The 13,282-nt window shown below is 49.7% G+C and overlaps 1 protein-coding gene across 8 annotated transcripts in view; it reads right to left on the bottom strand.

Annotated features, from left to right (window-relative positions):
• Positions 1-12,311, bottom strand: part of PLEKHA6 (pleckstrin homology domain containing A6) — a 134,802-nt gene extending 122,491 nt beyond the window's left edge. For 4 of the 8 annotated variants that reach the window (XM_039881817.1, XM_039881822.1, XM_039881823.1 and 1 more), the window contains exons 1-3: positions 11,589-12,310; positions 5,455-5,531; positions 2,220-2,277 (exon numbers count right to left, since the gene is read on the bottom strand). In XM_039881817.1, coding sequence (XP_039737751.1) covers positions 2,220-2,277; positions 5,455-5,531; positions 11,589-11,664 — 211 coding nt within the window. In that variant the 5' untranslated portion in view covers positions 11,665-12,310. Of the gene's footprint in view, positions 1-2,219; positions 2,278-5,454; positions 5,532-11,588 lie in introns of all 8 variants that reach the window. The other 4 variants (XM_039881818.1, XM_039881821.1, XM_039881819.1 and 1 more) reach the window with 3 other exon arrangements.
• Positions 12,312-13,282: the final 971 nt, after the last annotated feature.

Here is a 13,282-nt window from a genome sequence, read left to right as displayed (position 1 = left end):
GTTGAGGGAACCACAGCAGTTTGGTCTGGCAAACTGGAGAATGTGAGAGGCGATGCTAGAGAAGGAAGGCAGAAGCCATATTATGAAGCCCTTTCAAGTGCCTGAGTTTATCCTATAACTGACCGGAAGCATGAAAGATTCTTAATGGAGAATAATATGACCAAATTTGCATTGTAGAAAAAACATTCTTGCAGCATTGTGGCCTGGAGGCAGGAAGATGGGTTGGAAAGCTACTGGAGTGATCCAGGTGAGAGCCCATGTGGGCATGAACTCAGGTGGTGGCCATGGGGTGATGAGAAGTGGATGGGTTGAGAGATATTTAGGAGGAGGGGCTCGAGGCTATCTCTGAGGTGCTTTGTTGGCACCTCTGTCAAAGATGGAACAGGTATTGGCGATGGGAGGGCGATGAGTTCGGGACTGGATGTGCGGAATTGGGGGAGCTCGGGAGAATGCTCCAGGCTGGTAGCCAAAGCAGGAGTTAATTATGCCTCTGTGGTTTATCTCCCAACAGTTTTCATTCATTATTCATTCATTTTAGCAGATATTGGGTTCCTCTCATGTGCCAGGAAGGTTATGGGATACAGTAGAATATAAAGTAGCCAGAATCGGCTCTCTGGGTTGACATGGCAGTAGGAGAACACCAGTAATAAATAAGTAAATAAATACATAAACAAAAAACCAGGCAGTGGTAGGTGCTATGAAGAAAAGTAAGAGGGACTAAGGAGGAGTGAGGGGGATCTTCAGAGGGGTGGTCAGGAAAGGTCTCTCTGAGAAGATGACACTTGAGCTAAATGATAAGTTGAAGCCAGATGTGCAAAAATAAGAGGAAAGTGCTCCCAGGCAGAAAGAACAGCAAATGCAAAGGCCCTGGGGTAGGAACGAACTTGCCATGATGGAAAAAAAGAAAAATGGAAATCGCCATAGCTGTCCAGCTATGGAAGATGAAGTAAGGAAAGTGGACAGGGCCGGACCGTAGTAGGTGGTAAGTTTTTACTGACTGACAAGGAGGGGCGATACATGTTAAAGTGCTTAACCAGTGATCTCGAGAACCGCATGTACTTAAAGGAATGATAAGATGGTATCTGCAAGGAGCAAAGGAAAAATGTCCTAACTGAAGCAATAAGGATTCGGGTTCAATTTCAGGGAAAACTCAGGCTATAACAGCTATGTGATATCAGAACAATTTCTAAAACAGATAATTTGTCAAATGTTTTTGGTTTAAGAATATAGTTAACAGCCAAACTGATGAAAGTACTGGCTGGTCTTGAGGTGGGAATGGAAAGGTGACCTCTTGTCATATAGATGAATGAAGATTTCAAAGAAGAAAGGGAGGGGAAGGAGAGGAGGGCTCCCCCTCCCCTGGCTGGGCGAGGGCTCCCTCTGGGCAGCCGCCCTCTCTATCAGCTCTGCAGACTCTTGAGGCCAGACCAGGCGGGGAGGCCCACAGGCCTGAGCACGCCGAGCCTCACCCATAGGAATGAAGCCAGGACCCAGCCTGGCTGGGAGATGGAGAGACCCAGGCCAAGGCAGAGGGAAGTGAGTCCGATTGGGTAGATGTGGACCGTCCCAGCCCAAATTGCTGCTCCTACGTTCACATGCAGGGTGGCGCGTCGGCTACTGAGAGCATGAGATACTGAGCCCACAAAGGGGCCTAACCAACCCCCTAGAGAAAAACAGACCACCGGACACATACCTGCCACCCCCAGAATCACAATGTCCCATCCAGAAGAGCAAAAGTGATGGAGGCAGCCTTGTCACCACCTAACCTGCCTGTTTGTGCACCCCGCTCACACCTCCCCTCCAACTGGCTCGCTTCCTGTTTCTCATGGCACCCAGTGCTCCGTTTCCTTCCTCTGAACCTTGTCCTGTGTGTCTAGTTGAGCCTCCCTCCTCTACTTTGGTAGCCATCTCCTTCCCACCTGTAGAGCCGAGCCCGATGCTCCACCCACCCCACCCCACCTTCGAAAGCTTCCCACAATTAACAATGGCCAATATAAACACATACAGAGAGACACACACCTTACACACACACACACACACCCAACTTTATCTGCAGCTCACTCAGAAACCTTAACACTTCCTGGCCGTTCAGAAACCCCGGTAAGGCCATCAGTGAAAAACCGGACCCTTGAACCTTCTCCTCTCTCAAGGAGGCATCAGTGACAAACATAAAAGCAGAACTAACCAGGGAGACCAGAAGGAAAGTCCATCTTACTCACTTGATGAAATATACAGCTCCTTCCTGGGTGGAATCCATCTCCCAGCCCTTGGGCAAATCTATGAGGAAGCAAAATCACAAAATCACCCTCTCTTCCTTCTCAGCCCCACAAGCTCGATCTGCACTCAGGAGGGATGGGAGCTGGGAGAACTAGGAAACTTCACAGATCGGCCAGCAGTGTTCGAACCAACCATTTCACCATTTTTTGTCCATTATTCTTACCAGTCTAGGTTTCCAGCAAATATTAGGAGAGATAGCAGTGAATGAGACATCTCCCATCGATGAGCAGCGGAGTGACCTAATGAATCATCTCACCCCACAGGAGAATTCACTCGTTCAGTCAACAAACTTTTATCGAGCATCCACCCTGGGCCAGCCCTGAGGATATAGCAGTGAACACATAGATGGTGCCCCTGGAAGGGTCCTCAGGATCATCCCACAGCCCCCTTACATCACAGCAGCAGAACATGGAGCCAAGGGTGGGTCCCATGCCCCAGGCCTCACAGGTAATTAAGCCCCAGGCCCGTGTTATTACCTCCAGAGTCTGCTGCAGTAAACAAGACATCAAGGACTAAGGAAATCAGTCCCAAGACAATAGAGTCTTAAACAAATTTTTAATAGCATCTCTGAAAAAAATTATCCATGGAAATAGCAGAGAATCGCAGACCTGCCAAGTGAGGACTGAATAGCTGAGGAAGCTGACCTTGGCCCAGAAGTGCCTGAGCAGGTCCCACCGGTGGGCGACGGCACCGCCGGACAGCTCTGGAGGCTAGCGCCTCCAACTCCTTAGAGCGCCTCGTTGGTTCTCGCCTCATCCTGCCCACCCTCCCAGAACAGCTCCCCTGGAAGTGTCCTGTCTCCCCAGCAAACAGGATTCCTCCACCCCATACAGGGGTAGAGAAGTCTTTTGAGAAACTCTGAGGGAATCCACTGTTGGAGTTGGGGACTGACAGGACCCTGGGGAAGATCATTCATTTTGGGGTGCAAGACCTCACCAGCTAACATATTGGAAAACAGGTGCAGGTCCTCTTGACAATCAGTGTCTCCTTTCCGGTCAGTCCAAATGCCCACCTTGTGTATGAGGTTTTATAAAATATAACTATTTACCATTGGTCTGAATCTGTCCAGCCATGTTATCAGTTAGGTTCTATAGTGGCAAACCCAGTTTTTATTTATTCATTTTACTCACCCCTATTTATCAAGGGTCTATTTATATAGTTGCTGCTGATGGTGATGCTGCTGCTTCAACACAGCAGGGCAGCCAGCGGGCCTACCTCCCCTCTCAGGACTTGGTCCATAGGAATAATAACACCAGCTACCACTTAGTGAGTTCTTCCTTCCTCCGAGCTACACATCTCACTGCCTCTAGTGCATTTAATCTGCACAGCAACATTATATAATAGGCCTCAGGCCAAACATTTTTACAGATAAGGAACTGAGGCCCAGAGAGGTTAATCAACTTGCTTAAGGTCACACAGGAAGCGTCTGAGCCGGGATGTGAGTCTGGTCTGCTGCCTGCAAAGCCAGCATTCTTTCCTGTGTGCTGTTCTATAAATGCTGCTTGTTCCCCTCTGTCCCTGTGGGAGGACGTTCCCATTCAGAAGGGTGTGGGTTGGCAACCTCCCAAAGTAGAGGGATCCCCATTGGGTCAGAACCGTAAAAAATCCTGCTACTGTGGTGTGCCTGGGAAAGAGGCCAGCATGGACTATGTCCCCTGCCTTTTCCAGCAACTTCCCTCCACACTGCCCTCTCTGCCTGGGCAACACCAAGCGTTCTTATATTCTTGTCCAGGCGGAGTGCCCGCTGAGACAGCTGCCCTCCCAGGAAGCTTCAGGGGCATCTTAACCCCTTCCCAGTCTTGGATGACCAATTGGCTGCAGCCAAAAATGAAAGAATTGGCTCACAGGCTTTTATTCATCTTCCAGTCCTACCTAAGGTCATGATGAGATGAACGGACTCAGACTGTGAACGGCTGAAATGCTGAAGAAAACAGCCCTGCCTTAGGGTCCAGAGGCCTCACTTTCCTTCAGAAACACGACAGTGACCATAAAATCAGCAGTCACCTCCACCAACAGTGACTCTCTCCTGTACCCCTTTTGAGCTACACATTTTGAGGTTCATGATCCTCTCCCCATTCTACAGATGAAGAAGCCGAGTCCTTCCACTTGCTCAAGGCCACACTAATAGAAAGTAGAGCCAAGATGCGAGCTCAGGTCTCTCTGCCCTTAGACCTTATGCATTTAACCCAGACACCGTTTTACTTGTTAGCTAGCTAAGTGGCCTTGAGCCAAGGACTTCCTCTTCACTTCTCAATTTCCTACCTTTAAAATCAAAGACTAAGACTTCAGAATCCCTGACATCCCTTCCAGCTCTAAAAATACAATGATTCTAGCCTGGAGCCTGGGCAATTCAACACCTTAACCCAGTGTCCAGCAGTGCTGACCACGCCCCACAAGTGACCCAGACTTCTGGAACCACACGCCTGCTCTGCGGTCAGGTAAAGGGCCAGAAGGTCAGTGGGGATGGGTCTGTGGTGGCGTCCTGGAGAGGACAACAGACTGTTTACTCAAAGTGCCCCAGGACTTCTGATTTTTGGCGTCTCCACATCTTTAATCTAGACTGAAATCTTGCCCGTACACATCCCACCTTTCCCTGTGGGTTCCCTGTGGGCGGGGAGTTCCCTGAGGGCCAGCAATGGAGCCTTCTTCATCGTAAGCAATCAGTGTTGGCCCTGCCTCCTTTTCTTTCATTTTCCCCCAACAAGGAATTCCTACTAGTCATGTGGGTCTTTTTAAATTTAACAATTAAAATTTAAAATTCAATTCATCAAGCTAATCACATTCCAATTGCCCAGTAGCTACCCATGGCCACACAACTCATATTGGGCAGCACAGAGAGAGAGAACATTTGCATCGTGGTATAAAGGGGACTGGGATTCTGCCCAGTTCAGGAGATCTCGAGTTGGAGGAGATTTCTACCAGGGCAGGGGATGAGAGAGAAGTGAATTCTTTGTCCTCAAAGATTAGCACCTTAGTCCCAGGTACTAATTATAGAGCTGGAGGTTTGGAAAGAGCTGAGGGTGAGCATCATCCTCCTGCACTATCCTTCAGATGGCGGGCGTAAGCTCAACTGAGTCCATCCATGGGGAAAGGAAAAGTCAGAAACAAAGTCCTACTGCCACCTTAAGGCACAGCTTCCTCTTCGATGGCAAAGGCAGGGACAGACGAGCTCCTTACCTGGACTGGAGCAGTGTCCACTCTGGATGGGTGATTCTGTCCCAGGGTGCACCCACCTGGTTGACTTTTCTTCATCACTATAGAAGATCAATTGAAAGGTGTCAGGTACAAGAGAGGCCTCCCTGAGCAGGACACCCATCTCCAAATTCCCATCGGCACCTATTGTTCGATCCCACACACGTGAGACGGGAGCATCCACGTTGTCGTTCATTCATTCATTCATTCATTCACATTCACAGAGCATTTACTAAGCAGATTCTGAGGACTCAGAGAAATAATATCTGATACCCGACCTCAAAGATTTTATAACCCTTTGGGGAAACAGCCACACAAAAAGATAGTTGTGGGGGGTGGCTCCATAGTGTAACGGTTAGCACGTCTGCTTTACACGTAGAAGGTCCTGGGTTCACGCCCCAGGTGGAACCACGGACCATACCCTGGGTGTGCCATACCCCAGGCGTGCCAGGCCCCCCAGGTGCTCCGGGTCCCGGCTGCATGCCGCAAGTGTGTGGGAGGAGACACCCCACCTTCAGAGATCCAGTTCTTAAGGGGAAACGGCAACATCCATGGGTCAGGGGTGGAAGTGTGTGTGTGTGTGTGTGTGTGTGTGTGTGACCCAGTATTATTATTGTGTGTTGGGGGTGGGGAAAATTAAAGAGAAGAAAAAAAAAGGTAGTTGAGTAATAAAATGTTGTATGTCAACCGTTCTTCAATTTTAAAAAATCAAATAAAAAAGAGTTGCACTACGATGTGCTAGGAAATAGTCTCTATTACAGATGTGCACAGAGCGTGTTACACCACCTCGGAGGAGGAGGAGGGCGCGCTAGTTCGGACGAAGTCGAGGAAGAGGAACAGCCTGAGAACTTCACTAAGGTGAAGTCACATGGGAAGAACAAGGAAGGTCCTTAAGTGGCAGCTTCTCAATGGATGAGAAAGAAGGACGCTGGGTGAACCGACAGTCCTTAGGTGTCTATAGTGCTATGTAGTTTCATTCACAACATTCTTTTACATTAAGAGTTTTACAGATGATGAATCTGAGGTTCAGAGAGATGAAGCAACTGGCCTAGATCAGTAAGTGATGAAGCCAGGATTCAGACCCAGACCCGTACCCCTAAACCCCGAGCTTTTTCTAATATCCAACTCCCAGCAAGGTGGGCTCCCAAGCAGTACAGATCCTCTGAACTCTGGCTCTGATGGCAGATGAGCCCATTGACATTTCTCAGCCCGTATCAACCAAGTGACATGATTTTTCCAGAGCCAGGTGTGATCCAGAATGAAGCACCTGACCTTTTCGGCCAATCCATGTACTTGAAGGAGAGGAATCTCGGGTCACCTGTATCATCCAGGCTTAGGGTGGGGTTGAGGGGTGGCCTGGGGCTCAGGACAGGACTCCACCCAATGCTTTTAAGGTATAATTAATACTTGAATTAATATAACAAACTCCACTCAGAAAAGCTCCACTACATTTTTATTGAAGCAAGAAATACAATAAACTGCACATATTTAAAATGTACAATTTAAAATTCTAACATATGTATACCTGTGAAACTACCACAAAAATCAAAATATAAATCCCCCCAAATTCCCTCTATGCCCTTTTGTAATTCCTCTCTCCCTGCCCTCTGCCATCTCTTGCTATCAACTAACAACTAACCTGCTTCCCGCTACTGTCGATTAGTTCGCATTTTCTAGAGTTTCTAGAGTTTTCTATAAGTGAATTATAGAAGGCAGACTTCTTTGTCTGATTCCTTCACTCCCTCCCTCCCTCCCTCCTTTCCTCTCTTCCTCCATCTTTCCTTCCTTTACTCCCTCTCTTCCTCCCTCCCTCCTTCCTTCCTTCCACGTGGTAGCATGTGTTAATAGTTCATTCCATTGTAAGTATATCACGGTGTGTCCATCCACTCGCCCATTGGTGGACACTGGGGCTGTTTCCAGTTTGGGGCCATTACAAATAAAGCACCTATGAACATTCATGTCCAAGTCTTTGTGTGGACATAGGCTTTCTTTTGATCCCACTAATTTTTCTACTAAGTTTGGACACCTGCTGCAGGAAGAGATTTCCCAGCGACCCACCCCTCTGATTAGGACAGGAGAGAAGAAACAAAGTCACTGTTCCGGTGCCCCCAGGACTCTGGAGCCAATTGCACCATCAGAGATGAGCTCTGGGCTGGGCTTTGGTCCTGGGAGGCAGTGGGAGAGGAGGCTGAGGAAGGGGAAATCCAGCCAGAGCTGAATTGTAAGCGTGGGGGGAAATTCATTCTCATAGCTCCTCTCCAGCCGCCCTGAGACTTTCCAGCCCTTGACTCCTCTCTTCCTCACGATCAGTTGGCACCCTCAGCCTTCATGTCCGTCTCAGCCCTGCCTAGACATCAAGGCTAATCACAGGATCAACAGGGTGGGCACAGCCCCACCACGCTCGCAACTTCCTTGTCCCCTCTGCCTTCTGCTGCTCTCCTGCTGTCAGCCCCTGGCCCAGAACAATGCAGACACAGGCTATCTCCACTCCAGGATGGGCTGATGGGGAAACTGTGGAAAGATTGATGTCACTGCAAATCCACAGTCTCTAAGCTTGGCTGGGCCCTACACACCCCACAGAATCTTCTTCAGGGGCCCAGTCAGTTGCCATTTGCAAAATGTTCTAAGGCAGAGCGGTTCCCAACCTTTTCGGCACCAGAGACCGGTGCTCCTGCAAGAATCTACTGCCTGATGCTCTGAGGTGGAGCTGAGGCGGTGATGCTGGCGCTGGGGAGCGGCTGCAAATACAGATGAAGCTTCACTCACTAGCCTGCTGCTCACTTCCCGCTGTGCAGCCCAGTTCCTAAAGGGCCACGGTCCGGTACCAGTCCACAGCCCAGGGGTTTGGGATCCCTATCTAAGGTTTTTCCACTAACCTCAAATCTCACGACTGCCTCTCCTTCCCATCCCTCACCCCTTCTCAGTGGATAATCTCATCGCATAATTCAAGAAAAAATAGAAAGCATTAGGCAGGAGCGTCCCCAATGCACCCAACCACCTCACACTTACCCATGTTCCCACCCATGCGTTCGTACTTGCATCTGTGTTGGAGCAGAGGCGGCCTGCTTCCGCTGAGGCGAATCCCTCTGCCTGGGCTGTAGTGCCCATCCTCTCCCATCTTCTGTAGAATCTTATTCTATTGAGCATCGAAGACTGATATCTTCGACTTCCTTCTCCCTGTCAGGTCTGTCCCGTTAGCCCCCATTCCTGTTCATGTCGTTCGCAGCGGCCCCCTCCTCCCTCTCAGGGCCATCTGCCCTTCCAGCTCCTGTCTCATGCTCCTCTTTTTATTGACCAAACATCTGTCTTGGAAACTAATCCCTTCTAGTTGTTCCCACTTCCTGACCTCCCACTCACCAATTCTCTGCAACCTGGTTTCTGTTCCCAGCCCTCCCTGGAAAATACTTTCTGAGAGGTTATTAAAGGACCAGCCCCCACCCTTCAGTTCCTCCATCCAGTAGACACTTTCCAATATTAAGCTCGCTTGACCCTTCCCTCCTTCCTAACGGCCCTCTTTCTCGCCTTCTGGGGCAGTACCCTTCCCGGGCTCTTGTGTTGTCTACCTCTATGACCCCTGGGTCTTCTCCATCTGCTCTTCCTCTATCCTTTCTGTCAATGCTGGTGCTACCTAGGTACCCCGCTTTCTTCTCCCTCACATACTTCTGGGTGGTTCCACCTCTACATGATGACTCCCAGGACACTCTTTCCAGCCCAGGCCTTTCTCTTGAAACTCTATCCTATTAGACATCACCTGAATGTCCCACAGGGACCTGAAATTCTGTATCTCCCCCACAGAAACTGACCCTCTCTAAAATTTGTTCCTCTTCCCATACTGCTGATCTCTGTCAAACCGAAGTTAACCATTCTGAGATTTATCTTCAATTCTTCCTTTTTCCGCCCCTCACCGACATTCAGGCAATGCTCTCCATCTCACTCCTAAAGAAGTCTACCATCTCTCCCTCCCCTTCTGCTCTGTCCTCATCGCTGAAATTAAGGTTCCCATTAGCTGTTTTCTAGACTTTTATAATCGCTTCCCAACTACCTTCCACATCTCAAGTTCTCCCCCTGCCTCCGTTCAGCCCTCAAGTCATCTTCTACCCATGCAGCTGCCAGAGGATCCTTCTATTTTAGAAGGATCTATGTCAATTCTCTGTTTAAAATCTCTTTTGGTTTCCCTTTACAGATAGGATCAAGTTCAGACCCCTTAGCCCACCACACAGGCCTCTCCAAAGATGCCCCCTTCCTACTTGTTCTGCCTCATCTTCTGCAGCTTCCACTCCATCTCTGCTGACCCCCTCGGCATGTCCTAGATAACCCGTGCCCTGACACCCATCGGTGCCCTTCCTCCCACAGGCCTCTGCTTCAAGGCCCTTTTCACTCTAGTCTCTCTCCTCCAGAAGCAGCTCAAATGTTTTCTCGCCAAGAAAGTCCTTCCTCAACTCTCCAGAGAACATTAGTTCTTTCTTCTTTGTTTTCCTGGAACATCATGCAAATACCTCTAGAACGTATCTTATTATTTCCTACATATTTATTTACATTTCCTTCCTACTCCTTTCAAGGAAAAAAACCTGTATCTTATTTTTTTTTTTTTAATCTCCAATGCCTAGCTTTGCGGCAGACAAATAGTGTATATTCAATAAATGTTTGTGGAATGAAAAAAGAAAAGAAGCTAGAAGGCTAACAAGAGATTGGGAAGAAAGATGAGAAGAGTCAAATTAACAATTCATCAAAATAACAGGAACTTTTGGAAATTCAGATTCTAAGGCTCCACCCCAGATCTTCTGAACCCAAACCTTTAGAGGTACGGTCAGGATCGACCTTTTTTCATAAGTTCCTTGAGTGATTCTTATAGACACTAAAGTTTCAAATCACTGACCAAAAAGAAACTCCAGTTTAAATACTGGAGAAGTTCTGCTATTTACAAATCTTACTCAAGGTCCAGAACTTTAGTGGAGTTCCATTCTAAGATAATCTAATTACAACCTCAATTATGATCATAGTGATGATAATTACAGAAGAAAGGCCTACAGCGAATGTGGAAACTGAGAAACAACAAAGAGAAACCACAGGCTTCCTGGCCTCCTGCAAAGGCAGTTTTGTACAAAGAAAGGCAGTACGTTAAAAATCAGCAGGTACTGGGCTTAGTCCGAACTCCGATTAGCGAGTGGCTTTATCTCAGATGAGTACTCTCAGTCTCTGAAAAGGAGGGCGTATATCCGAGGTCTTTTCGGCTCTCATGTTCTGCGAGTGGCTATCTTGAGGAAGGGACTACTCATCCTGTGTGGGTAACAGTTCAGCATGCTGTGCTTGTCGACTTGCTATATTACTGGGAAATGTCCATCCTTGGCAAAGATGACTATGGTAGGAATGAGCCAAAATAGTGCTGGCGGGGCTACTCTGTTATAATGAGATTATGCCAGAGCCATTTTGGTTTATGAAATTATTGTAACAATGCTGATATATTACTGAGAGCGCCAAAGCCTCCCTCTCTCTAAAGAATGCTGAAGGTACTGTGGGCATCTTCTTCGCTGTGACCACAGCCTCATAAAGAAGCAGGAAAAGAGAGTCGCTGTGGACCTGGGAACACTGAGTCCTGGGGTGAGCAAACTCCAGGAACTGGGTGGCAGAGGCAGGGTCCCTTGGCCTTAGTGTGTTACCACTTAGCCCAAGTCTTCCCTTAGGAAAGGGGTGGGGGTGGACGGGGGGTGAGGGGGTGGCAAGAAAAGAAGAAAGAACACACGCCTGGCTCTTTCAGCAGACTGGTGGGAGCTGAAAGGAAGGAACTGTAGGCTGGGCCCTGGGTCCAGTCAGACTACTCAGGACCCCATTCCCCTGTGTGACTGGGGAGCGGAGGAGGGGGAAGGCCCGCACCTGCCCAGCCTGGCCCTGCCCTTCCAAGCCGCGGGAATGCTGAGCCTGTGCTGGACTTTGACCCACTGAGGAAAAGGCGGGAGACCCATTCAAACTGGCATGCCGATAAACTTATTAGTCATGCCTGCTGTTCCAGCCCCGCTTCCCCCCACCCTCGGCAGCCAGCTCCCAGCCCCTAGCCTTGCCGCCTTTCAAGTTGGACAACTTTAAAGAAAAAAAAAATGAAAGAAACGCCACAGACAACATACTTGATGAAGAAGACTCTCCCGCCGCGGTCAACTCCGTAGGTCCATCGGCCTGGCAGGTCCAGCCAGTCAACCTCATCAGCCATCTCCGTGTCCCGCCGCCCCTCTGGCTCTCCAGTCACCGGGGCACTGGACTGGCAGGAGCTTCCCACCCGGGGCCCCTACTTTCTGCTCCTCCTAGACGCAGTGATGGGGACAGGGGGGCGCGTTGATGCGGGTGCAGCCCCCCGCTGTTGGCGCCCCTCCGGGTCCCTGGCAGTGGCTCTGGCCTCTCCCTGAAGGCAGCTGGCCGCCAGCCGGGTAGCAGGGAGCCGGCAAGATTTAACCCTGGCGGGGCCGAGCGCGCTGAGCGCCGCCCAGCGCGAGCCCCAGCGCCACCTGCCTCCTGCTGGCGCCGACTCCTCTTCGGACGCCTGTGAACTTGGAGACTGGAGGTCAGCGCTGTGAGAGTCCGGACACTCTGGCCTGGACCGCTCACGGCAACGCCAGGTTCTGGTCCCTCCTACTCCCAGCGGCTAGCAGCCTGGCAGGCTGAGCAGGGAGCAGGTCGCTGTGTGAGCTAGGGGTGTTGCCTCAGCGCCCTAGCTCGAACCCACACTTGAACCTGCGGCGGGAGCGGAGGCGGAGCCAGGCCACCGCCTCCAAAGGTAATTCACAGCCAGAACGAGCCACATGCAGCCCGCAGGTCCCCAAGTCCAGCGTAGGGAGCTGGAGAACTAGTTTGGCTGAAGGCTGTGAATCACGAACTTCAGGAACATGTTCAGCCACTGAACCGAAAAGGGGAAGTGGTCAAACCTGGTTCCACTCGGCAGGAGGTTAGTAGAGGAACAAAGGTCAGATGCAGGGAAGGGTGGCGGCATGGGTGTGAATAGCAAGTGGCCCTAGGAATCTCTTCTTGCTAAGATGCTAGCCTCATTAGTCAACTTAGTCCTTATCTTTCTTTCTGAGCACTTCCTCCAAGAAGCCTGCCATGACTAAATAGAATCAGAGGAGACTTTAGAAACACACTCAGAAACCAAAGCTTTTATGTGCCTTCCCCCTAACTTGCACCAGAAAAGGAAAAACACAAAACAAAACAAAACAGAGGAGGGAGTGTGTTCCGTGCACAGAACACAGTTTGCAGGCATTCAGCGTTAGCATATCAAAAATGGTGTTGCTGGAGCCCACAATTCTTCAGTCTCTGGGTCTATATTGAAGTTGGGCTAGGGTCAGCTTTCCCAGCTTTCTCAGGGCCTGCCCCTGAGACCCCAGTCAGGTGCACACTGCTCCAGTCCTTGTGTCAGACCCAAGGGAATAGACGGTGGGAGGGACAACTGTCTTTAGAGGGGGAAACGTGTCCCATGGCACTTGGCAAGTATCTGTCGAGTGGCCGCCCTTCTGTGAGCGCTCTAAGATATCTGGTCACTGTTCCACCCAGGTAATTCCTACTCACTCCTTCAGTGTCTGCCCATGTGTCACCCCCTCCAGGAAGGTATTCTTGGCTCCACCCAAGACAGATTTATATGTCCATCATCTACGTGTCAGGTAGTCTGATTAATAACCCTATAGTGGAGCTTATCGTGCTGTAACGCAACCTTTAATTTGCTCATCCTTCTCCTTCACTGGGCTGTGTGCTCCTCAGGGAAAGGTCTCCATCTCACTCATCTTTTCTAGCTCCAGCACCTACCTGAGGCACCCAATTCATGTTTGATGAATGA

This window comes from Pteropus medius, unplaced genomic scaffold (assembly GCF_902729225.1).
Source record: "Pteropus medius unplaced genomic scaffold, Ma_sr-lr_union100, whole genome shotgun sequence".
In the NCBI taxonomy this organism is placed as follows: Eukaryota; Metazoa; Chordata; class Mammalia; order Chiroptera; family Pteropodidae; genus Pteropus; species Pteropus medius.
Note: the sequence above shows the minus strand (reverse complement) of the source record. Positions and strands in the feature narration are given on the sequence as shown.